This window comes from Cyrtonyx montezumae, unplaced genomic scaffold, assembly GCF_038088225.1.
Source record: "Cyrtonyx montezumae isolate F1298 unplaced genomic scaffold, pur_monq_1.0 scaffold_11, whole genome shotgun sequence".
NCBI lineage: Eukaryota > Metazoa > Chordata > Aves > Galliformes > Odontophoridae > Cyrtonyx > Cyrtonyx montezumae.
In genome coordinates, this window is record NW_027071837.1 from 6,502,702 (window position 1) to 6,526,857 (window position 24,156).

Sequence of the window (24,156 nt, forward strand, 5' to 3'; positions counted from 1 at the left end):
CTTTCCGAAACACTGGAAGGTAATTTAAGGATAGAAAAACTGAGAGGGATCTTTCAGCTATTGCCTCCATGATCTAAAATAAAGAGGGACTACTGAAACTGGCTCTAAGTTCTATAAATGGCAGGCACTGTTACACAATCGCAGGGCATCTTGGGGCATTTCTCAGAAAAACATGCAGCTGAAAGGCCCTTCAACACTGCTGTGTCTCCTACCTCTCCCTCACACCTCGTTACCTCACTTCAGTGTATTAGCTCAATAAATTTTCCTGCTACAGAAAGAGGATGTAACAGGGAGCCTTGCTAACCACAAAAGTCTACATAATTAAGATCTAACTTCCTATTTTACAAATCATCTTTGACAATCCTTAATAGCTACTTAGCAGAATAACAGCATAAATATTACTTTTATAAATAGGAATGATCTATTTAATACCTTTTGCTTTATTAAGGTATTTAATATAATTATAGAGGAAATAAAATTTCCCTAATTTGAAGCCAGCCATGTAGCCTGTGCACTGCAAAATCTGCCTTCTCTTGCTTTGCCAGTGTCACGCTGGGCCTGACCACCAGCTACAGCCTGCAGCTGGGAACACAGAGGCTCCAAGCCCAAAGAGCAAACAAGAGCAGTGCTGTCCAAGGCACAGACTGACAGGACTGAAGGAGATCAGTATGGGAAATAACGTTGCTATATAGATATGAAGTGTCTAGTTAGCTACCTTAGGATAAAAAGGTACAGTGTGATGCTTGCAGGCAAACAGAGAAGCTGGTGTTCGAACATATGTTCTCCCAAACCCTCCAACAGTTCCACACACCTTCATGTCGGACCGAACACACCGACTGTGTGGTGACAGCTGCTTTAAGGGCAAGTGGCCAGGAGCAGGCAGCGACTTTTACATTGCCAGCTCCCAAGCTCCTATTTCAGTTACCTGCCTGCCTCAACGGATGGAAACCACTTTGTAACTTCACCTCAGGCAAGCACACAGCAGTACGTAATGTGCTCCGCCGAGAATCCCCGTCAGTTCAGCTCCTGCCACCTCTCGTTTAGCACTTTGGTGAACACGCTCCTTTACAAGGCTGGCCATTTGCTGAGGGCCTCGGGGCAATTTAATTTTAGACATTAGTAAGGAAAAAATGCCGCCACGTTGAGCAGAAGCCTTTCCACCTTAGGATCTGTAGGGCAGTTTAACTACAAGAACTGATTTTTGCTTGTAGGAATTTCATCTCTTTGAGACAGCTAAACAAAGAGAAAGAGTCTCAGAGGGACAAAACTTCTACCTATAAATATATTCCAGACAGAGCCCTGAATTATCTCCTTATATTTACATATGCATGCACAGATTCATTCCTTGGGTGTTTTGTACAAAGGCTGCAAAACAACTCATCATCTATGCATGGGTAGTATACAGAGTTGACAAAAGTGTGGTGAATATCTGCTTATTTGTGTGGTATTCATTGCTCTCTTCTCTAATGCCCTTGCTCTGAGAAAATTGAAACTTGTATTAATTAAGAAAAGTTCATTAGTTCAACAGATTCATTAACCTTTTTTGGGAAATGTACACTGAGGACCAAATTAATCAGCATTCTGAAATCAAGTCACAATTTAACTCCCTGTGTATTAATTTTTTAAACATTTTTCAATACAGGTGTGCATGAGAATCATTTTGGGAGAATTTTTTTACTGTAATTCTGTGATGGTCAGCTATCACATAAAAATACATTATTTTACCATATTTAAGGAAAAGACTGATATAAGAAGCCATGTGGGATTTCAAATGTTTTCAGACTTTATTAATTTGGAAGCATTATGCTGTGCCCTCTGCTGACTCCAGCACTGCCTGCTGAAGAAGTCGTGTTTCCACCAAATGAGCCCAGTCCCCACTGATAAACCCCCTTCAGATCTGTGTGTTCCTTAATCACTGTCAGCCAGATGAGTTCATTTATTTTAAGCTCAGGTTCTGACTATTGGGTCTTTACCAAACAACTTCATTTTACTTGCAAGGGCACATCTGAGGCTATGATAATGTCAGGCACATTTTGATCTGCTTCTTTTTGTCTATAGATAATTCCAAGAGAGCTGAAGCAAGGTGAGCTGGTCAGGCTGGTAATTACTGATGCTGCCTAACAATTTCTGGGTTATATCTTCTTTATATTTGTTTATAAAGAATTCACCAGATGTTAACAGTTCTATTTGATCTTTGATGGCCATGTCAACTTAGCCCATTACTGAAAAAAATGTGAAAAGTACATTGCTTTGTATTAAAATCTTATAGTGACACTTTACTTGAAATTTTCTCACAGTTCCCCAGCTAAGGAACATGTGCGAGTGACATGCTATTTGTCATGGATTTGAAAAACTGCCTGTATTGTAAAACCTTTATTCTTCATAAAAAAAATAAGGGCAACAGCCTGTGGACCTATTCAAGACAAAATTAATTTAGGACTGATCAAGCCTTTTCGATGGCAATGTCGACACAGATTTTTCAGCTACTCTTACAGCAAAGGCCAACCTCATCGCCATTTTATCACATTTGTTTCAGAATCCCTCTCATTACCCTACAGCTCTTAGTCACTAATTTTTTGGCATGGTTATACTGAAAATTAACACCAATGTAGTTCACTTTATCACAGTGTGTTACATTTTAATATAAGAATATAAGAATATTTCAAAGTGATGTTGCCAACTCTATGTAGTTTCTAAACAGCAGGAAATACATTATTGGTGGGAAAATAAAGTCAGGCTGAAAATTGCTTACAAGATGAGTATCAGACATCAGTATTTTAAAATAATTCTTTCACCAAAATTAACATTTTTATACGAAGCAAATGGATTTCAGGAAAAAAAATCTCATCTTCAATGATATGTAACTAACATTTAATATTCTATTTCAAATGAGTTTCATTTTGAAAAGCTTCTATAAATTTTGCAATATCCCTGTTTCAGAAGAAAATCTCCTTTCCAAACAAAGAGATAATCATAACCTGATTAGCATAAGAAATAACAGAACACTATTCATATACGTGCTGCTTACTCCCATCTAAAGGCCAGAAACATAAGTACTGGAGAGACTAACTTTAAGCTTCCAATACAAATATATACTTCCCCACATTTGCGATAAATTCTGATGCAGTACAAAGACATACATTAGTTTAAATTTTGGAGGCAGTTACTATTCAATATCTATTATTGGATTTTAAACAGAAGACCTGTCTTTATGTCTGTTAAATTTTACACAGCTTTAACATGCAGCATTATACAAAGACAGCTATCTATCAGATGAATCACTGAGAGAGAAAATAATGTTATATCTATACACATGGAAATAGAGGTGTGGTATGTCTTTACAAGAGTATGATGAAGAACAAAAGCCGAAGCATAGTGATAAAATTTCCAGTCTATGCAGGCTGGAAATCCTACGACCTATGTGACTCTTCGTTGTTACAAGTTGTGAAATCATTCACCTATACCCATGGCCTTCCTAAGACCAGTGACCCAGTGCTGAATGTCACCAATGCAACCAAGTCATGCTGCTAACTGAACACAGATCTCACATCTCCCTCCTCTTGCCCTTTTTGCTTATGAATCTATAGAGCAATCTGTGCCAACTTCATTCTGTTTCCCTTAGGGAAGTCAAACTGTATTCTGTGTGCTCTCTTTTAATAGAAATATTGGATACCACATCCCCAGAGAACCTTGAAAACTTGCAGTTGGTTGAAAAGAATACACTTGACCACATATCTCAGACTGATGGAGATACACTTCATGCAAGTAATATAAATAAAATATTAATTCTAAGGTAATGGAAAAAGTGCCTTCCTAACTTTTTCTTCAATTTTAAAAAATGTCTTGAGACTTTCTTAGCTCAAAAGAAAAATTCAAGCAACTTTTGAATTTTCATAAAAGCAATAAAACCCTTTTAGCAAAAATAAAAATATAAATCTTCTCAGATCCTCAAAGGTATTTAGACATTTACCTCTCTGCTGATACCAGTTAAAATTAGATGTCAGATAATTCTGAAAATATGCCTGAAATATGATTTCTTACATATTCAAATGAAGACTGCACGCACCCTTACAAAGACAGACAAAGAAGCTTGACGCTTAATTAATGCATATATTCAAAACATAAAAAACTATGAAATACAGTTCACGTCAATGACTAGATACACATAGATACACTCATCTCCATGCAAATTTTCCTAGTCAACATTTAGAAGTGTTTTGGTGAAACACATGATTTATTTTAGTGCTGTTATAGATGTAAAGCTGATTTCACTGAGGTCATGCTCCAAAACAAAATTGCACCACATAGCAGTAAGTCAGTATAACAAAGTATTAAATCAATACTGTGTCTCACATTAGCTAATAAATTAAAAGTGTGCTATCAGACCATCTGCTGGGAGTGAAGCATGATGAGTCGCAGTGATCACACTGATTGACATTCTGGTTTGAACATCTAGTCAGCCTTAGTTCACCTTCTTGGCTTCAATAATACTTTACTTGTAAGGCTTATTTACATCACTGTTGCAGGCGGGTGGGTAAAGTTCAACATTCTTCTCTCAAAATCCTTTGCACTTCGCATAACAGAGCCTCCAGTGAATGCCAAAGTTAAGCAGAGTTTTATGCGCAACTGATTGCATTAAACTAATAACTTCACAAATATAAATTGATGGTTTGATACTCTTCACACTGTTTCTACACACACATCCTAAGCCATTTTTAAACCAAGGAAGAACCATTTTTAATGTTTTGCAAGATGATAGAGCTGTCACCTGAAACAGACCAAACAGGTTTTCTGCTGGGAGAAAAACTGCAATCCTTAAGATTTCCCTAAGGAACACCCTTTTGTACCAAAGGAGTTTGTCAACCATTAGCATTTATTTGCACATGGCTGAGTCATAACGCCCTGTGTTCACTGGCATGAAGAGTTACAGACTAATTCACATTGGGATCTTTTGTACTGCATATTGTGTATTTATGTTCTCAAGAAATGCTGTTTATTGTTATCATCATAGTGCTGTAACATTTTACTTAACAATACCAGCTAGTTAAGCCTAACAAGAAAACTCCACTGTATCTGCACAGTTTTTTATACACATATAATATCAGTCTACCCTTACTTGAACTGTGCTATTCCTAAATGTAAGAAAAATAAAAACCAAAGCATGGAGGTTATGTCAAATATGTAAAGTAAGGTCCAGTAAGATCTCCATATGAATTGCTTTTGATAGTATTTTAATTCTGAAAATCTACAGAGAGAATTACAAGGGAAAGAAAAAAAAGTTGTTTCTTGAACTTTGTCACAATAGCGGCTTAAAAACAAAATATAGAACAAAAATGTTGGGTTAAGATTAGTCTGATTCATCAAAAACAAACAGTTGGGCTTCAATTGAGCAAAATTTCAGTTGAGCAAAATTTCTTGCAGAAACCATTAGAAATATTTTCTTAATTAGCAATTCAGCCTCAATTACAAAATGAAGGACAACCAGCAGAAATATCTCAGAGTCCTGGCACTTAATCCAAATTGCATTATTAGGTAAATAATGCAGAATGGGACCATTTGAAATCTAAGCACCACAAGGTTGGGTCGTGTACTGTAATCATGTAACATATCTATTTCTGTTCAGCAAGCTAATTTGACAAATGAATACAAACAGGTAATTCTCAGTACCTTCCAGGCAATAATATGTTAACAATTCAGAGATTAAATATGCCCACTTAACTTTAACAATTCAGTAAAAGAGGTACTTGCAATGCATTTATAGTACTATTTCAGCAGTGTAATTGGAAACGCACCTCCAAAATCTTTGTTTTTCAAAGATTTACAAAGTTGATCAACAATAAGAGGATGAAAATACCATAAGCAGTAAGATACTGCAAGTGACATTGCTGTCTATCCCTATGCAAGGAACACAAGGCATCGAGCTTGTCATTCACCTTTGCTGTCACTCAGCAGAAGATTAAATGGAGCAAAAAAATAGCAGAATCATCTTTGCACTGTTCTCTATATAAGGCTACCGGAACATAGTGAAGAAAGTTAGAAAATAGATTTCTGTCACCTGGCTAAGTTAGAGCAGACTTCAGGCAGCTGAAGCATTCACTGTGCAGTAGAGGTCACCTAACCATCATTTCACAGTGCAGCAGTACATCAATAAAGCATTACCATCTGGCCACATCTCTTCTTTGCCACTAGGACATGAAGGAGGATGCAAGAGCATCTAAGGAAATAGCACCCTAAGAGTGGCCAATATACTTCAGATGCTTCAAGTGTGGCTTCAATGCATGGTACTGCTGTAATACAAATCTGCAAACAAACATTGGAATATTTGAGTGAAAAGACCCTGCCCATGCTGCTTGGCTATGGGACAGAGATATAGTGCAGCCCGAGTCCATCTGTGTGGGAACAGAAGCAGACCTCTGCCTGTGAACAACTCCTAACTCATTATCTTTAGTTTCACAGGTACATGAAATGATTTGGTACAAGCTGCTCAGATTCAGATATGCAATTGTTCTACCAAAACTGATCATATAAATGAAACACTTCAAATCAGAACAGCATGCAGGTTAGCAGTGACAGTGAGAGGCGCTTCCTTCTGATACTTAAATTTAAAAAAAAGTGAGATTACTTGAAGTTACAGTGTCTCCTTTGTTCCACAGTGAGTAAAAACATGACCAAGCTGAGGAAGCCAAAAAGCCTAAGAAGGAAACAACACTGAGAAACCTTTTCCCTTCTAACCCTGAAATGAAGTCCTTAGCTATTTAGAAAATAATGGAAATATTTTGCTCAACACAGAATTGCACAGAGCAACAAGTAGAATCTAGTAGAGGTTGGCAGTAAAAACAAAATTTACAAACCATAACATGCCCATGTCTTGACATAAGAATTACTTTTATTGAACAGTTATATATTCTCCAGCATAGTTTGAAGCCAAGTTCTACAGATGGCATCTGTAATGAAAACAAACCCCAGCAAATATAAGACAACTTCAACAAGAGAGCAAAGTATCACGAGGGAAAAATGAAAAAGCAAATAGCTAAAAATCATTGAACAAAACATTTCATGCACAATGCCATAGATCTGATAACATTGACAAGCACATACACACATTTGTAAATACGTCTTTAGCCAAAAATTAAAACAGAGAAATGGAAAGATTTCCTCAGATAGCATGTATCTCAAGTTCAAGATGAATTTGAAGCTATAAATTAGAGGAGGCAAAAAGTGTCAACAAAATTTACTGAGAGAACAAATTAAATATGCTGAAAAACTGAGAAAGCTCTAAAGTTAATTTAAACATAACATACTCTATTTAAACAAAAACTGCACGTAAAAAAGTAATTATTATTCTTCAGCCCTTTGTTAAGAAAAGTTTTAGGGATTTAAAGGATTGATGTAAAGGAGAAGAAAGTTTTCTCACAGAATTTATATGAAAAGTCTGACATCCTAATTTTGCAACAAGACTTATGATAGTGGTTTTATGGAATCTAGTTAAATCATCAGTAACTCTTTTCAAGGCACAAGTTTTAAAGCAAAGTATTCTCACACAAAAAATAAAGAACAACATAGAGATCTTTTGAGAATCTTAAATATGTCAAATAAACTGTATGTTGTATCTTTCTAAACCAAGATTCCTGTGCTTGGGAAGATAGAGTGAAGAATAATAATGAAGGACATAAAAGGACGCTATGCAAGGGCACCTGAATATTGCCTGTTACTAATACTCTTCCATGTTGTGATTTTACATAGATTCTCTTTCACCACTTTTTTACTGTTTTTTTTTTCTATTTTTATTGCTTATTCGTTTTATCAATATCAAGTGAAAATGAATATGTTCAGCTGATGGCAGAGGAATTTCCTTTTCCCCTCTTCCTCTTGATTCTTGCCTTTCCATTATCATAAGATTTCAGGCTGCAGTAAATATCATGATCTGGAGCATATAATTGTCATTAATGAATCACAGCCTTTCACAATCTGGGTGAATGAGTCATCATAATGACACCTTCTTGCTACACTATATTATATGCCAGTAGGATCCCAAATGGCAATGTTATAATACGGCTGCTGCTGGTATTCTCAGATCTTACAAGAAGGGAACAAATAAGGAAATTCTACTATTTGTAGTCCTCATGGAAAAGAACACAAGAAGCTTTTTTCATAACCCAAGGAATAGTAGAAATTGGCTGCCTTGAGATGACCCATCTCAAATGCACACCAAAAAAAAACCACACATAAACAACCATTCACTACAATATAGAGTATTGCCCATAGAGAAAATTCATTCCAAAGTAGTTCTGAAGTATGTTAATCTGCAATATTCTCATCTGAATTTGTAACGTCACACTATTTTACTACTTATAATGCATATATAAAAATCTGTGCAAGTATGAAGGAATGACAAAAATGGTAATAGGAGAGGGAAGAAATCAGTTATTCTAAACAGCTCTTTTCATTTCTTTACTGTTCATGTTATGCTTCTCAATGTGATCAGCAAAGTGAGATCACAGTTTTGAGATTTGTTTTATACAATATTATGAATTATTTATATATCAAAGTACAATAACAGAATATACATATACAAAAAATCAGTCATGAGTATTAAATGAGGATGATATATAAAGCTCACACCTTCAGCTACTACTTAATATAAGCCCTTAGTAAGAGAAAATACCATATGCCTTTTCAACCTCATTCTAACAAACTGGGACTGCATCCAAACATGTACAGACAAAACTTGTGGCAAACTTTATATAGAAGATGATAAAGTTTAACTATTCAAACATAAAAGATGGCAATTTCGTAGCAAGTGTGAAGATGATTATTATTTTCAATCCTAAACTACTTGCTGTAGTTAGTTCCTCCTGTGCAGCAAAGTGCTGTCAACACTGTGAAAAAGGAGACAAAAAAGTATTTATAAAAAAGTATTATATAAGCCTTTTAGGAACTTGCAGCACTGTCAAAAATCTAACAAACAGTAATAGTAATAGTTAGCAAAGACTTTAAAAAGTAATCTCTTTTCTGTAAACATTACATCTCAGTATTTCGGTTCCTCATGTTCTGTTTCCATGCTGTTATTTAAATTCATTTTACTTTACTCATTTGATCTGTGCTGAGACTTCCATCGTTTACAATATCGTTTAAAATGAGCACATCGTCCCAGAGTGTACTCTTCTCAGACTAGTAATTTTGAACTCCACTTAAAATTCTCAAAATTCTGTGTGCAATCACTTCATGGTGAGTGTTGATGAATAGCAAGATTGCAAAAGACCTTTTTTAGTTAGTGAAGCTAAAAAAACTTTTCAGTCAACATCAACATTCCTTCACATTTATAATTTTTCCTTATATTACTGCTGTGCAGCTTAATGAAACATAGCAGACAGATTTGAAACCTCATAAAGAAAGAAGAGAGGGAGTACAGTAACAGTAGTCGTGGTTTAAATTTATGATCTTCAAATTATTTCCATTCCTATATGTAATATGCATGTTTTAAATAGGGTACTAGTCACCTTTTCTCCATGTAATAATAAAACCATATAACTCAGTCTGTTAGTATTACATCACCAAATTGCTTTGCAGTTCAGTTCTTTTGCTCATGAAAGATTCTTGATTTTCCCTCTATTGTTAAGAATTTTTGTGGGAAAATGAGCTAATGCCACCTGAACTCCAATTCACTTGAATTTTAAATACGCCAGTCTTCAAACCTGTTCCTCTCTCCATACTGCCAAGCTATGACTTCTCTGTGTAGAAATTCTCATGGAAAACTATCTCCATACTCTCCAGTGCAAACATAATTTAAAGAGAACAAATATGCTTTTACACATGAGAAGGGAAAAGGTCTTAAAACCCATCCAGGAGAAGTAGAGATGTAACTGATCCCCACAAAGAAAGATAGCCCCTTTTAGCTCTGCTGAACTTAGATTCTGTTTAGGCTAAGCAACTAAAGCTTCGCAAGTTGTATCAAATCCTCACTTTGAGACACATGCTTCACCAAACAGTGAAGGAAGCAACACCAACTGAGCTGAACAGCTCAGATGTGATAGTGATGAAGCAAATAACCATGACAAATAGCTCACTGCCTCACAGAGTTAAACGAAAAGAATAGGAGCAACAAACACCATGAAGGAACCTGAAACTTGCTTTCAAAGAAACTTTGAGTTGAAAAGGAAGTTACATTCAGTAAGAAAATGACAATTTGATTTTTTGCAAAGCTCAGTTTCAACAACAAAGCATTTGGTCAGGCTGGTTTCAGCTCAGGTCACTCCCTACACTTGTTTTAGATGGCTGCTAGGAACAGGAAGTCGTCTACTCTTTAGAACAATGGCGCAATTTAGAAAGAGCACAGCTTTAATACTGCCTTAAAATGAATAAATTGATCCAAGCTCTACTTTATGTACGTATAAAGTATTTATATTGTTCTACAAGATGAATTTTCCCATGTATGATTATGCTTCAAAATTCAAATCAGTATCCAGAATTCATTTGCTTGTAATAATACTTTCAATAATCTTGCTGAGTTTTTTTTTTTTTTTCGTGTGAGGAAGGCTGCTTTATACTCTGGTACTTGTAATGGCTGAGTGATATCCTATGAATACTCTTAACTAGAATAGTCTTACAAAATCCTGCATTATTTGTGCCTTAGAAGGTTTCATTTGCAAACACTTTAAAACCTATGTTTGTTTTTATAAAATTACTTGTGTTTGACTAAAACAAAGAAAAGCAGAGATTTAACATAAGCCTTCATGAGTGACAACATGCTGATAATTCCAACATATTTTCATGTTTCTGACATGCTACTATTGCCATTTATACTTCATTTATATCATCTTCATTGTGATTATTCCAGTTGGTTTTGTTACATCATTTCAGTTTCTCAAATATGGATACCTGTAGCTTATCTCTACATATATATTTTAGAAAATTCTTCATTTCTCTGTGCATGTAGTCTTTATTTTTTGAATGCTGCTTACATATTGGTGGCTTCATTTAATTCTGTACTTAAATCAGATAGCATAGAGCCATTAAAGTTGAAGAATTTCTCCAGAAGATTTATACAAAATATGGTCTTCCCAGCTGGAGGTCTGAAACACACAGCATACAATATATTCCCTATTTTTAGTAGCCTGACATACTTGCTTTTGATGCTATAGCAAAGTTCCTATTTGGTTATACAAAATCAGGTACATCACACTTTTCCAGTTTACCATTTTATCACACATCAGTTCAAACTTTATGAATAAATGGAGGGAAAATGAGGAAATTACATCCATCCAACTTTTCTGTGTAAAAAAAAAATAAACAATTTCAATAACTTTTTTTTTTTCCACGGGGGAGGCCGGTATGTGTCACGACCCAGCAACTGGGATGCCAAATCACCACACAGAGATCAAACTACAGCAAACAATCTGGCTTTGAACACTCTCCTGAAGTCAGGTTAAGTTTATTAAAAGCTTTAAACATTTATAAATCTCCAGGGAAACATGACTTTAATACCTAGCATTTAAAGTCAAATCACTGGTGTAATAGAGAGGCTCCTTCCTGTTACCTCCCGGGATCAGACGATGAACTCCTTTATCATCTTCACTCTAATTGTAGCCTATTTTGAAGTGATTAGATCTATTGTTAGAGCAGGCCGTGTCGGCAGCTAGGACAGTGATTAATAGAAATTTCTCTTTAATTCCTTAGGATGTAAAAGTCTAAAGTCGCAGTTGAGCCCTGGACCCCAATTATTAGGTGATTAATGAAATTATAATTGCTACTCTTTGGTTCACATTCATCACTAGGTTTACTATTAATCATTAGGCTGAAAGCACAGGAGAAAGGAAAATAATTTACAGGCGGTATGAGGTGGTATGCTATGGGTACATGGGAGAAGCATAAATGGGTCAGGAAAATGTTCTCCAATGCACCAGGCTGGAGCAAATGTATACTACCAACAATTCAGCTGTACTGACATTTTAAACGAAGGCTGAACTTACTAGGAGGAATCACTTTTCTGCCCAATGATCTCAGGTACCACCTAACTCTACACTTGAGAGATAGATAAAGACTCTTTCATCAAGAAGGTAGAAAAATCTGTTCGTAGCTACCCAGTCAATTAATGCAACAATCAAACTTTATAATAGAATTCCTTTCTGGGTGTTAAGATGTTTTTCTTCTAAAAAGGAATGCAGTATTAAAACCATATCCATAGTTTATGCATATCTGCTTGCAGCCAGTCTTGCACGGTGGACGTTTCCCCTACACCACACATCCAGTCCACACCAACCATGTTCTCCACACCATTTTTTTCCAGCATTTCCTAAAGACAGCTGAAAGTGGCCAACATGGTTCCAACACTTAGGAGTTAAATGAGTAATTATCTTGTCTATAAAATACATAGTTGTTAAAAAAATACTAATTCAAACTGCTTTAGCCCTGTAGAATTAATGTAAGGAAAGGTCAGATCCAAAATGGTTTTCCCCTTCTTGACTGATCAGATTTGAAGGAAAGAATAATTTGTTTTTCATAGATCAAAATCCTATTCAAGGAAAGGAAAGGAAATGGGACTGAAGATACCGACTGAGGCCCCTTTATCTCCCTTGACACAAAATGCTTTTTAATATCTAAGGGCTCAGCTGTCACCACCCTCCCACACAGACTGCAGGAGGAGAAATGAGGCTGCCCTGGCTGCACCCAGCCCTGTCCAATCCCCTGCCCCAGACAGAACCCAGACAGAGGAAGGAAGGTGGCTGCAGCCCTTCCTCCTGAACAGCCTCTGCTCATCAGCACTGCAATACATATTCATACAGCACAGCAACAAGGTGTAATGTAAATGACTATTTACTTTGCAATGATCTATATCAGGTGAAAAATCACTGTAATTTAAATCTCATTTGTTTATATAATAAAAGATTTGTTTATAGTGAACTTGATGCTTTATCTCAGCTACTTGAAATTTCATTAAATAACAAATCACTTGTAAGACCATGTCTTACTAATTCAGAAAAAGCAAGTCTGCCACATATGCCCTCTCTGTATTAGCATCCAAAGCATATAAACTACTTACCGTGTCTACCTGCAGAAAGTAATGATTTCTAAGATCAACCATTTTTTAATATATCTGAAATTCCAACTGCATGTACCTTTTTTCAGTATCAATTTAAGCAAATAATTCTCAACTTTCATTCTGTGAACTGGGCTGGCTGGTGAAAATAATTCTTGTTAATTTTCATATTAAGTTGCAGTCTCCCAGGAAAAATACAAAGACCTTACCAATCTTTGACATAATTCATCTGAGCATATACCAAAGTGTGCCAAATTGTATCAGAGAGGATAATAAATAACTACAGTGCATGACAGAGTGGGAATAAAGCACTGCAGAGTTGTATTGCACTGCTCAATCAGACAGTTGGGTCAGTTAATGCATGAGCTCAAGGCTGGAACATCAGTCTTGTCAGCTGTCGGGACATCCAGCAACGTGCACCCCGAGGGACTCACAGTTCCTCAGCTGGGTGAGGATGAAAACAAAAACACCTCAGAAATTTACAGAAATAAGCAATGCTATCAGTCATCTTACCCCATTTACTCTTCATAAACCAGGGGTAAACTCTATTCATACCATGAAAACTATTTCCTAAATACTATTACAAAGCCTGATCGTGAATTTAAATCCTAACAACTCTAACTGAAATATCTGTACATTGGGTTACAGATTTGGTACCTAAAAATCTGGAATCTTTTTTACGGTGGATTTATCCTCCTGCAAATTATAAAAAAGTTGCCTCTTCTTCATTTTGCAAACTGATAACTAAGTACTGAGTAGATGCTAGAAAAATTTTGTCTTTTAAATCCTAGAGTTTTGTTAAAAAATGACAAGCTTTTTTAATTCTTTATTCTGATTTCCATAGAACGAAATATTCTGTTCCTTTTTTCCACAGCTGCAGTTTTAATAGTCATTTCACAGTAAGGTAATACAGCATCACCTAAATGCTAGGAAAGATTTTAAAGTCATTTTAAGGTTGCGATCACTCATATCTTTTTTTGAGCTGACATTTCTTTCTGCTAGTATTTAGCTCAGTGATGCAGCATTTTCAAGTATTTCTTTTCTAGTAAATTCTTATTCTTGAAATGATGCTATTATTGATTAATGTTCTAAGGAACATATTATACAGGAATCTCTCAAAGACAAGCATACGTATTTCAGTTATACAAATGGTTCACATATATATGCTGCTCTTTATCTCTCTCACATGCACATAGCAATTTTACTTGTTTGATATTGTGAGGGAAATCACCTTGATTTAGTTCACAAGAATAGCAGAGCTATTTTACAGATTTCATATGAAGTAATTCAGTCTTGACAAGTAGAACTTATTTTGCATAGGTTAATCACATATAAAGAAATAAGAATTGAAGGCCTCCTCAAAATGCTCATCTCTGGATTCCTAAACAAATTGGTGATTGTCTGTATTGTTAACCATGTAAAGGCTCTATATGTGAAATGAGAAGTCACTAGTTGGAGAACACATTCGTGGCCACTGGTTCAGTCTAAATGCAACATGGTATGGTTGGTGCACTGGATACATAAAATAAGCTAGCTAGCTAACTAGATACATAAGTGGAAGTGCCATAGAAAGATGTACTTAAAAAGAAGCCCAAATTCAATAACTTCTTGAATAGATTAACTCTAGGGAAACAGTGGCTTTCTAAATAATACAGCACATGTTATAAAGGGTCACATTTATAATGGTTTTAACAGGCCCAGGAGGGAAACTACAGCAGTTGTCTTTGATCTATTGGCCTACATTAAACTGTGATGTGCTGGAGCACTGGGAAATGTTCTAATTTATTCCTGGAAAATATGTGTGCATATTGTGAGATGGAACATTCTTTATACTGTGCCAGTCTATTTTATGGCAAGGATTAAAAAAAAAAAAAGTAAAATGAAACAGAGAAGTACATCATTCATCCAAAATGGAACAAAATAGATGGTTAAATTGCTGAGAAGCAATTTTGATTGAACTTCTTTGCATCAAGATATTCACTTCATTTTCTCCAACAAAACACTTCTATTTCACCTCAGAAGCAAAGTAAAAATGAGTGAATAATAAGTGGGTAACTTCACAGATATTACAAGTAAAAAATGAGAATTCATAATAGACACTAAAATATGTGAAGGTGTGGGTAAATAACACAACACCTGGATAAGAATAGTTGAATTTGGGATCTGAAGGTTCAAGAGAAGGAGAGTGGAAACTTGAACATTGTGTGAATTTCACTAGAATCTGAGACGAAGTACCAAGGACAACAGTAGACACTTCACAGTCTTATATTCAATGATGGTGTTCACAAACTTCCTCAATTTTAGAGAAAGTTACAACTATATCAGACGTAATCAACCTACTCCACCAATTCCATCCACATCCAAAACACTGAAGAATTTTGTAGCAGGAGTAAAAAAAAGAAGCCACAAAAGAGAGATGCTCTCCAAGCGCTGGGAAAGAGATACAACTCTGTTCTCAAGTACTAAATCTTTTAGAGCACAAATACATCACAGAAGGAAAACAGTCCTTTTCCTTTGCTTATTCTGAAATTGAGTTTTCCTTCTTTTCCAATATGCTCATATAGCACCGTAGCATTACAGTTTATATTACACAATTCTTTCCATAATAAGTTGCACATCTGTCCCTAATCAGAACTTAATACCATTCTATCAAGGCAGTTTGGATTTATACTATCACTTTTTTCTTCTTCTTTATTTACAAGAAAGGAGTGTGAGCATTTGTTGCTGGCTAGAGTAGCTGTGGACATGAATAGCAGTCTAACAGCCTCCCTCTGCATACAAAAAGCGTATCCCTTGGTACCAGATGAAATTCTAATCAGAGTTCCCTCACAACACAGATATTGTAGGTGTGCTACACTAGTCATTTCTGTTATTATAAATGACCTTTCAGGAATTGAAAAAATTGCAGCTTGTCAGTTGAGACTTGTAATCGTTATGCATTCAGCCAAAGGATTTAACAGGTCTGCTTGTAAAGGGAGAAAAATAGATTCCCTTCTCACTAATCTCAGAAAAACACAAGTGGTCTAAATTAACAATTACGTTAGACATTGAGGGAGATTTCTAATAACACTGAATTAGAATGGAAGTTAGTATATTCTGATGGGAATCTAATAACCACCATCATCTGCAGCCTGACCAGAATATGTACAACAGTTTGATCCATAAAGAACCAGCTGTGATTCCTGTCTCCAGGAAGAAACTGAACTGCTGTCCTACAAATACCTAGTGAATCTCTGCCTGGGTTAAATGTGCATTGGCGGTGCATTTATTGCAATGAATTTGAGCATGCTGAGGGATCAAGGGGCACCTGAAGTAACACCAAAAGTTACATACCCTAAAGCAAGGAGAAAGCACACGATAAATTTACAATAGAAAGAAAAGCTGTGGAGTATACTGTGTAACCTAACAGGATTTCCTGGTGCTGTCACTGCAGACCAAATGGGAAGTTACTTTAATATAAATCCCTTATCATTACTATAAATTGCTCCTTAAAATTTAGCAAGTGAGAGGGATGGTTTAAACTTCCAGATCTTTACATATTTACACTTGTAATCAGTCTAACATACCCATTATTGTTTTCACATGAAAAGGGAACATATAGTGAGAATCTAATGAGTAAGTTACACTTCTAACACTTTCAAAAGATTTAACAGGCTTTCAAGATGACAACCTATATTAAAAATAAATGTTCAGAAAGAACTCACCGTACAAGAAGATAACTATACAACAAGCTGTGAAAAAATATAAAAAACATGCCCCTCAGTTTACAAGATTATTTCCAAATTTTCAAAACTTGTAATTCTCCACTGAGAGCCTCAGCCATTACAGCTGTACAGAGCAGGTTTTTTTCCCTGCTCTCTCCTGTGCTACTCCTGCTGTTACAACCACAGCACTGCTGTCAGAGCAAGTTGAAATCACACTGCCCACTTACTCATAAAATCAGAGCTACCTCTTCTTCACATGAAGCACTTCATACTCTAGTAAGCATTACAAAAAGTATGAAGTGCTCCACAAAGAATGGCTGTGTAATAAAAGTATAATTGAAATGGCTCTGCTGCTGCCTCATTTCATCACTCACACTGGCCTCTGCTTGTTAAAATTTAAGATCTCTTGGGAAACCAGTGCATAATATAACTACACTCCAGAGTGTCAAAACAACCACAGCAATGATTTATCTTATGCACTACATCAAGGGACTATTTTAAAGTAAGGATTTTACCAGTAAAACAAACTCTTAAACTTTCACATCTTCTGTAATTTAAAAAAGGTAGTCTAAAAATTTCTGAGGAACCAGTAGAGTTCCTATTGTCATCTTTGCCTTCTGGGAACTTCAGAACAGCAAATGTCTCCCTCTTTACTCTTTTTGAGTTTCCAATCTTGCTATAAGAAGAAAAAATAATATGGCATTTTTGAAAGAAGGTTACTATAATAAAAAGTACTCTTGTTAACAGAAAATTATCAGGTGAAAACAATTCAAATAAATACAAAATCTAATAAAGTGTTCTAAAATAAAGAATTTCTAAGTAACCTTATAAATTATTCTAGGTTCCATTCAGCACACAGGACTTGTAAATATGACACAAAATAGGCTGCTACCATTCTCTTAGATGACATAAGTAAGAAACATTCTTAAATACGTAAGAAACACACATAAGTTTGAAACATTCCTTCTAGCTTCACACCCCACTGCAGTAGACAAGGTCATCAGAGAATATCTGTTTCTAAGGCAAACTAATAGATGCACAGCACCAGAGCAGTTTCTTCATTTAGCTTTTATTTCACTGTAAAGTCTGCCGTAGTCATATGATGTTACGTATAGAAAATAGCACATAAAATTTATTTTGTCTTGGCTTAATTAGCATTTATGCATTTAGTTCCTTCCACTCCAAAGAGAAGCCTAGATTGCTATGTAATAATGCCTAGAAGTCAGTAATAGGCCATAGAACACACAATATTACTTTTTCCTTTCCATTCCAATATCTTACCGCAACTATGGAAGATTTATAATTTCCAGTATGCTTTTCTTCTCAGGCAATTTCTTCTTTGCATTAGGAAGGAGTAGCTAACTTGTGAAAGAGAGATAGCTACCCCTACAGAAGAACATTCAGAAGAATACAAATGTAATGATGTGATATAATGTTTTTAAGCAAGTAATCTTTCTCCACCTACTGTCCTCTCTAACAGCTGACTGAAATATCAGAAAAGGCTAAGAAGTGACCAAAGGTTGCTTCCCTTCAGAATTCTAGACCTGACATTTCGTTCAGTGCAGTCTGACACAAGTGTGTGTCAGAAATAATGTATGCATCACACATTATATCCCTGACAAAAAGAGTAACAGGACACAAATTACAAGGGAGATTACATTATCTTTTTGGAAAAAAAATCACCGATGTTGGGAGCAGATTAGACTTTTTTTACTCTTGGTTTTATTGTATCTTCCTCATAGATCTATGAAACTAAACGTTCAAGTTATGACTAGTGTTCATCTCTCAGTATTCCTCCATTTACTCTTGCACAAACTGGCATAACAAAGAAGTGAATTTCCTAGCCATCAGTAAGAGAAAAGGACAGCAAGATACCACCATTACATCTGATTACTAGCTCACCTTCATTGTTTCAGTTTTGGTAATTGGTGCTCAGTCCTCAGAAAGTGACCAAATCACAAAATACCAAAGTCAGATCAGTGCATAAACAAGTGAAATCCTGTGACGGTCTCCACAGTGTTAGCACACTCTATCTATTCCCCATAATTTCTACACAAATTTAAACTTTCTAAATCATGCAGTCTGAACTATATTAGAGAAGAATAAATCAATGGAAGCTTTGTTATTTTAAGAAAGCAATTCTAAATAGTCTGAAACATTGCCTCCTTAAGACTTCAGTTTGCATTTTCATGCAACTCTGTGGTGAATTCTTTGGCTGCAGAAGAAAAACAAATGATTTGTGTGGGTTTTCTGTGTAATGTTCTCTACAGAAAATAATGAATACGTTTTTTTGACCTTCACTTTGCATAACCAGCATTGCTCATTATTTGACTAAAAAGGAAAAAAAGAGATCTTTGTTACAGAATCTCAACTTTTTCTGAACTCCGCAGTTGTCAGGTAGATAGACTGTAATGATCAAGATCTCAAGGTCAAAAATATAAAGAACCAAGTAAAACAGTAATTTCGTGCTGTGAAACAGTCTCTGAGAATACTGGCCCCTGACATATAATGCCATGAAAGAAAACAATGAACTTTCATTTTTGATTTAAAGAGTGTAAGTTTACTCAAAGGTGCTTTGCTATCCCCCAAAGTTTTAGAGCAGTATAACCTGCCTTTACCACTTGTCAACATTTAATAGTCTACACCCCAATGATTGATTTTGTTCAATTGTGGGTTTTTTCCCTCTAAAACTCAGGTATTTAGCTTTTAGTTGCAGCAGGCTGACAATGCATCTATCATACCTAAACAATCTTATTCAGAAGCATTTATTTTCCAAAGCTATATTTGCTTGGTCTTCTGCTGTATAGGTTGGGTTTTTGTTCCCTCCTACGGAACACAAGTTTACATTGCTTCTGGTTAGAGTATGACCTATCCCGTTTCATGCCTCATCCACATTCTGTGTATTTCTCAGTATCACCATTCCTCCTCCCTATGCCTTCTAAAGGAGCTTTGTTTGTATGGAGAATGATCACCACACAAGGAGCAGTATAAGAGTTTCAGCAGTTACTAAAATATATCAAAAATATTCCTATGCTCACTTCATTTGGAAATATGATCTCTCCTCTAGCCACTAGCTAGTCACTACTTTAAGTGGAATGGGAGTTTTGCCATATAAAAGGGAGGCTGTTATATCTTTCCCAACAACATAAATTATGCCCTCTGATAATTCTGATTTGAGTGCAATCAGAATATTATTTTAAGTGTATTGTGTCATTGCCATTCCAAGATTTCTAAAGAAAAATTATATGACAGAAAAAAAGCTTAATAAGGGCGTCTTCTGCTATAGCTAAAATATGTCCCTTAAGTCCTAAAGTCTGCTGTACCAAGGAGCAAGGTAATTCAGTATAACATACAGTACAGTCTCTTAAACTGATACAGATGTCAGAAGGCTCCACAAACCTATGGGACTGATGTAAAAGAAAACAGTAATTTTGGGAAGTGTAGAACTACAAAAGAGGGAGTGAAAGTCTGCACAGAAACATGGCAGAAAAAAAGAGGAGGAAATCTAACAGCAATTCTGCTTCAGGAAAACAGGTTTAGGCAGTGTTTTTAAGGTGTTTCTTAAAGTTAAGTCTACCTCCTCTTTAGGAAGATAATTACAAACTCTCTTGCAACTCACTGATGCCTGGTAGTCTGGTGAAGACGGAAGCAATAAGCAATTACTTGAGAAGCATGAGTTAAATAACATCTGTTTGCAGAAACCAAAATCTGTCAGACTCTGAGCACTATTTTGCAAGACATCAGCATGACCAGCAGGTCGAGAAGGTGATTATCTTCCGTTGCTCTTCTCTTGTGAGACCCCACCTGGAGCTGTGCATTCAGCTCTGGGGCCCCAGCTCAGGGAGAAGAAGGAGCTATTGGGGTGGGTCCACGGGAGGCCATAAGGATGCTCTGAGGGCTGCAGCACTTCTGTCATGGGGACAGGCTAGGAGAACTGGGGGTTGTTCAGTCTGGAGAAGACTCTTCTGTGGATGTCTAATCCCTGGAGGTGCTGATGGCAAGCATGGGGCTTTGGGCCAGCTGACCTACTGGTATGTTTCCCTGCCCCTGCCAGGAAGGTTAGAACTAGCAAATAAACTAATATTCTAGGTATATATGAAGAGCAACAAGTTAATATGTAGAGAAACACTTCAATAATTACCCATTTCCAAGCTCTTTCTCTTTTCCCTAGGTAGTTCTGGCATGATTTATTTCATATAAATATTGGTTTATATTGCAACTGAGGGCCAAAAATCCTTTTTTTTTTTTTTTTTTAATTCAACAAAGATGCTATAAAAAACTTCATAGAAAAGTTGCCTGAGCAGGGTGCAGTTGTCAAGCATGATTGGCTTACTTTACAATGGTTACCAAGAATTATTCATTCCTTCTACGAGAAAAACAGTATTTTTCCATTAAGTGAACTCTTGTATAATACAGCAGCATATCTCTGCTTCTGAGACTATGTGCAGTGCTTGCTATCCATGTTTCCAACTGAGTTGTTTACTTTCTCTCAAATCTTCAGCTTGGCAGAGATTGTGAACAGACTGCAACTCTGACGAGCAGAGTTCCACATATATGAAAGAAAGAAGCAATTCTAAAGGAAGCACATCTGAAAGAAGCAAGATAAAATAGTGATGGCATGCTTATTTTTATTTTATCAAGTTGCTGTGAAACTGCCAAGCATATAAGCCTCACATTTAAGCAATGTTCTGAAAAATAAATAAATAAAGCAACCTAGTCCCTCTTGTTTCTCCTATAAAAGAAAGTTAAGGTTGCAACACAGTAAATCCTGAAATGGTGAGAATGGAATAGATTACAAAACACCATTACTTTTATTTACAGATCTGTGTTTGATGTATGAAATGGTTAAAGAAAGAAGAGATCAGAATTCAGAAGGACCAAGAGCTTCACTCTCTCCGAAATTTGAGTGTTTTGTCCCATCACTTCATATACAAGATGCTGAAGACAAAAGTAAAATCAGCTGATACAAATCAGAAGTATCTCTTTTGAATAACAGAAGTTACATGGATATTGACAAATGATGAACAACATTCAAAAATGAAATCCAGGAGGAGAATATCACAACTCACACTTGCAGAAATAAGGTAAAACAAAGGAAAAACAGGAGTATAGACAAGGAAGCAACTTGATCATTCATCTTTGAACAGAGTTCACTGTAGAATAAAACTACAGCAATCTGGAGGGTAAATTCTGAGGGAATTCAGTTTTAAGAAGATACTGCCCTGAAAACCTCAAAGTGTAAAACAATAAAATAACGTCACCCATCACAGTAATTAATTGTGGGCACCTCAAGAGAGAAAGTTTCCACAAGTCATGGGACCATGAAAAGTAAGGTCTCCTTTGTTTTACACCATACATACTGCTATCATACAGTGAAATTTATCACATTACCAACTACTCTGTCACTAGTGAAAATTTATGGATTTAAAAACAAAGCAGTAGAATATGCATCATTTCAGGGATGATGGATTCTATTACAAACACTGATGGCTGTCACAGTGTTTGCAACATTAATTCCTTTCTGTGTCTGAGCTAATTTTAAAATCTATTAGAATTAGAAAAACAGCACAATATAGAACAAATATATTTATTATCCTTCTGTGGTTATTTGGGAAAGCATAGAACCATGTCAAAACATTCAAAACGGAGAACTGTTGTGGTCATTATTTTCCAAACTATGGTTTTGGTCTGCAGCACCAGGATGTACTAGCTGGAATGTGGCATGATTTTCTAATGGCATTTTCCTTAATGTAGCTGCATAAACAAACAAATCAATTGGAATTAGCTTGTAAAACTCTTATTCATAATAGTACAGAAGGTTGTGTGAGCCTTGCAAATAACAGTTCACACATGAAAAGAATGATATATACTGAAAAGCTACCTCCAGTCGTCAAAGCAGAGTTCATGGCTTCTAGATGGATTACAACAGATGGCTGGGAGAATTTAGTTACCTTATAACGGTGTGAAAAACATGTTGTTCAGATTCAAGTTATATTTAATGGGAAATATCTCTTCTCAAAGCAAATTTTATTAGTATATTCAAAGTGAAATTTGCATTTCTATTATCAATGTTATCCATGTATACCCAAAGTATTTCCCTGATTACTGTCTTCTTTATGGAGCTTTCACTTTTTATGGTAATTTTTTTATCTTGTAAATAACTACAGATTTTGAATTGTTCAGAAAAAAAAAATGCAGATTTTACTTACCTGCAACCTCATGAAAAGCTATAAATTACATTAGAATGCAACTCATTCAATTCTTTAGGAAAAAATGACTGCATTGGTAGATTCTGGAATTAATTTTTTGCATGCATCTCCTGGTTGGTTACTAAATAAAAATATTTTAGTTTCTAAGAGAAGACAAATACTTGTACAAAAACTTGTGATGTTGGAAGACAGAGGCAGGCTCAGACAGATGGACAGAAATGGCTTGGAATCTTCTCCCAGCTGCCACCAGAGCAACGTCCCTTTTCAGATGAAAGTCTTTCTGAGTATGTATTACAGCTACTCATTTTGATGAACCTGCTTGAAAATCAGTAGTTGCTGCTGAGGGGCAATGGGATAACACGACACAGATGAAAGAGAGATGCAAGAAAGTCTTATTTCTTAAAGTCTGAGAGGACACACTTCCTTTATGCACTTTGCACAGGCACTTGGTTGTAGACCAGGAGGCACCTGTAAGGCAGCCACGTGATCAGGCTGGACTACACACTTTCAGCGCAGCATCAGAATCTGCAGCCCAAAGCAATCAGATCAGGCAACATCTCCATAATGATTTTTTTTTTTAATCCTCTCCCTGCTTTGCAGTCCCCTGCAGATCAAGACAGCCTATAAAACTTAACATGAGTTTTTAAGAAGTTTTCCAGGCTCTGCAGCGCAGAATGTTCTGAGGAAGCAGGCAAAATTCACCTGCTGCTTTGCTTTGTGCAAGCTCATGAGGCCCAGCCCAAGGAGCCAAGATGGGTGAGAATGGCTGCCTGCAAGGCTGGGCTGAGCTAGGAGCTCAGTGCAGGCATGGGACCTGCCTGCTCTGAGTGGGCTCCTGTCTCCACACCAGAAATAATGCAGAAGCTATACTGATGTATACAATTTGCAATTGAACTACTGTAAATGCTGAATACAATGTGAGAATGTTCCCTTATATAGCTTGTTATTTATTGGATTCTTTCTCAAAGGCAGATGGAGAGAGCAGTGGTGTTAATCTCATTTGGGCTTTCAGTGGATACGTAATACCCATTACTGGATAGCCACCGGTGTACCAAGTTGGAGTGTATCTGCTTTATACACAATAATTTGCAGCCAAAAAATTAATCAGTCCATAAAACATCCTTCAAGAAAAACAACTGATTTTGTAGCCGAGAAAATGACTGTGAGGGGAAGTGACCCGGCAACAGCAATCAGAAGAGGCACAGAC

General features: G+C 36.1%; 1 protein-coding gene across 4 annotated transcripts in view; it reads right to left on the bottom strand.

The window, feature by feature from the left end:
* Positions 1-24,156, bottom strand: part of PCDH11X (protocadherin 11 X-linked) — a 395,938-nt gene that overhangs the window by 203,125 nt on the left and 168,657 nt on the right. Inside the window, exon 4 of one of the 4 annotated variants that reach the window (XM_065729490.1) lies at positions 4,472-4,479. The exons of the other annotated variants lie outside the window; for them this stretch is intronic. Coding sequence (XP_065585562.1) covers positions 4,472-4,479 — 8 coding nt within the window. The remainder of the gene's footprint in view (positions 1-4,471; positions 4,480-24,156) is intronic. 4 annotated transcript variants of the gene reach the window in all.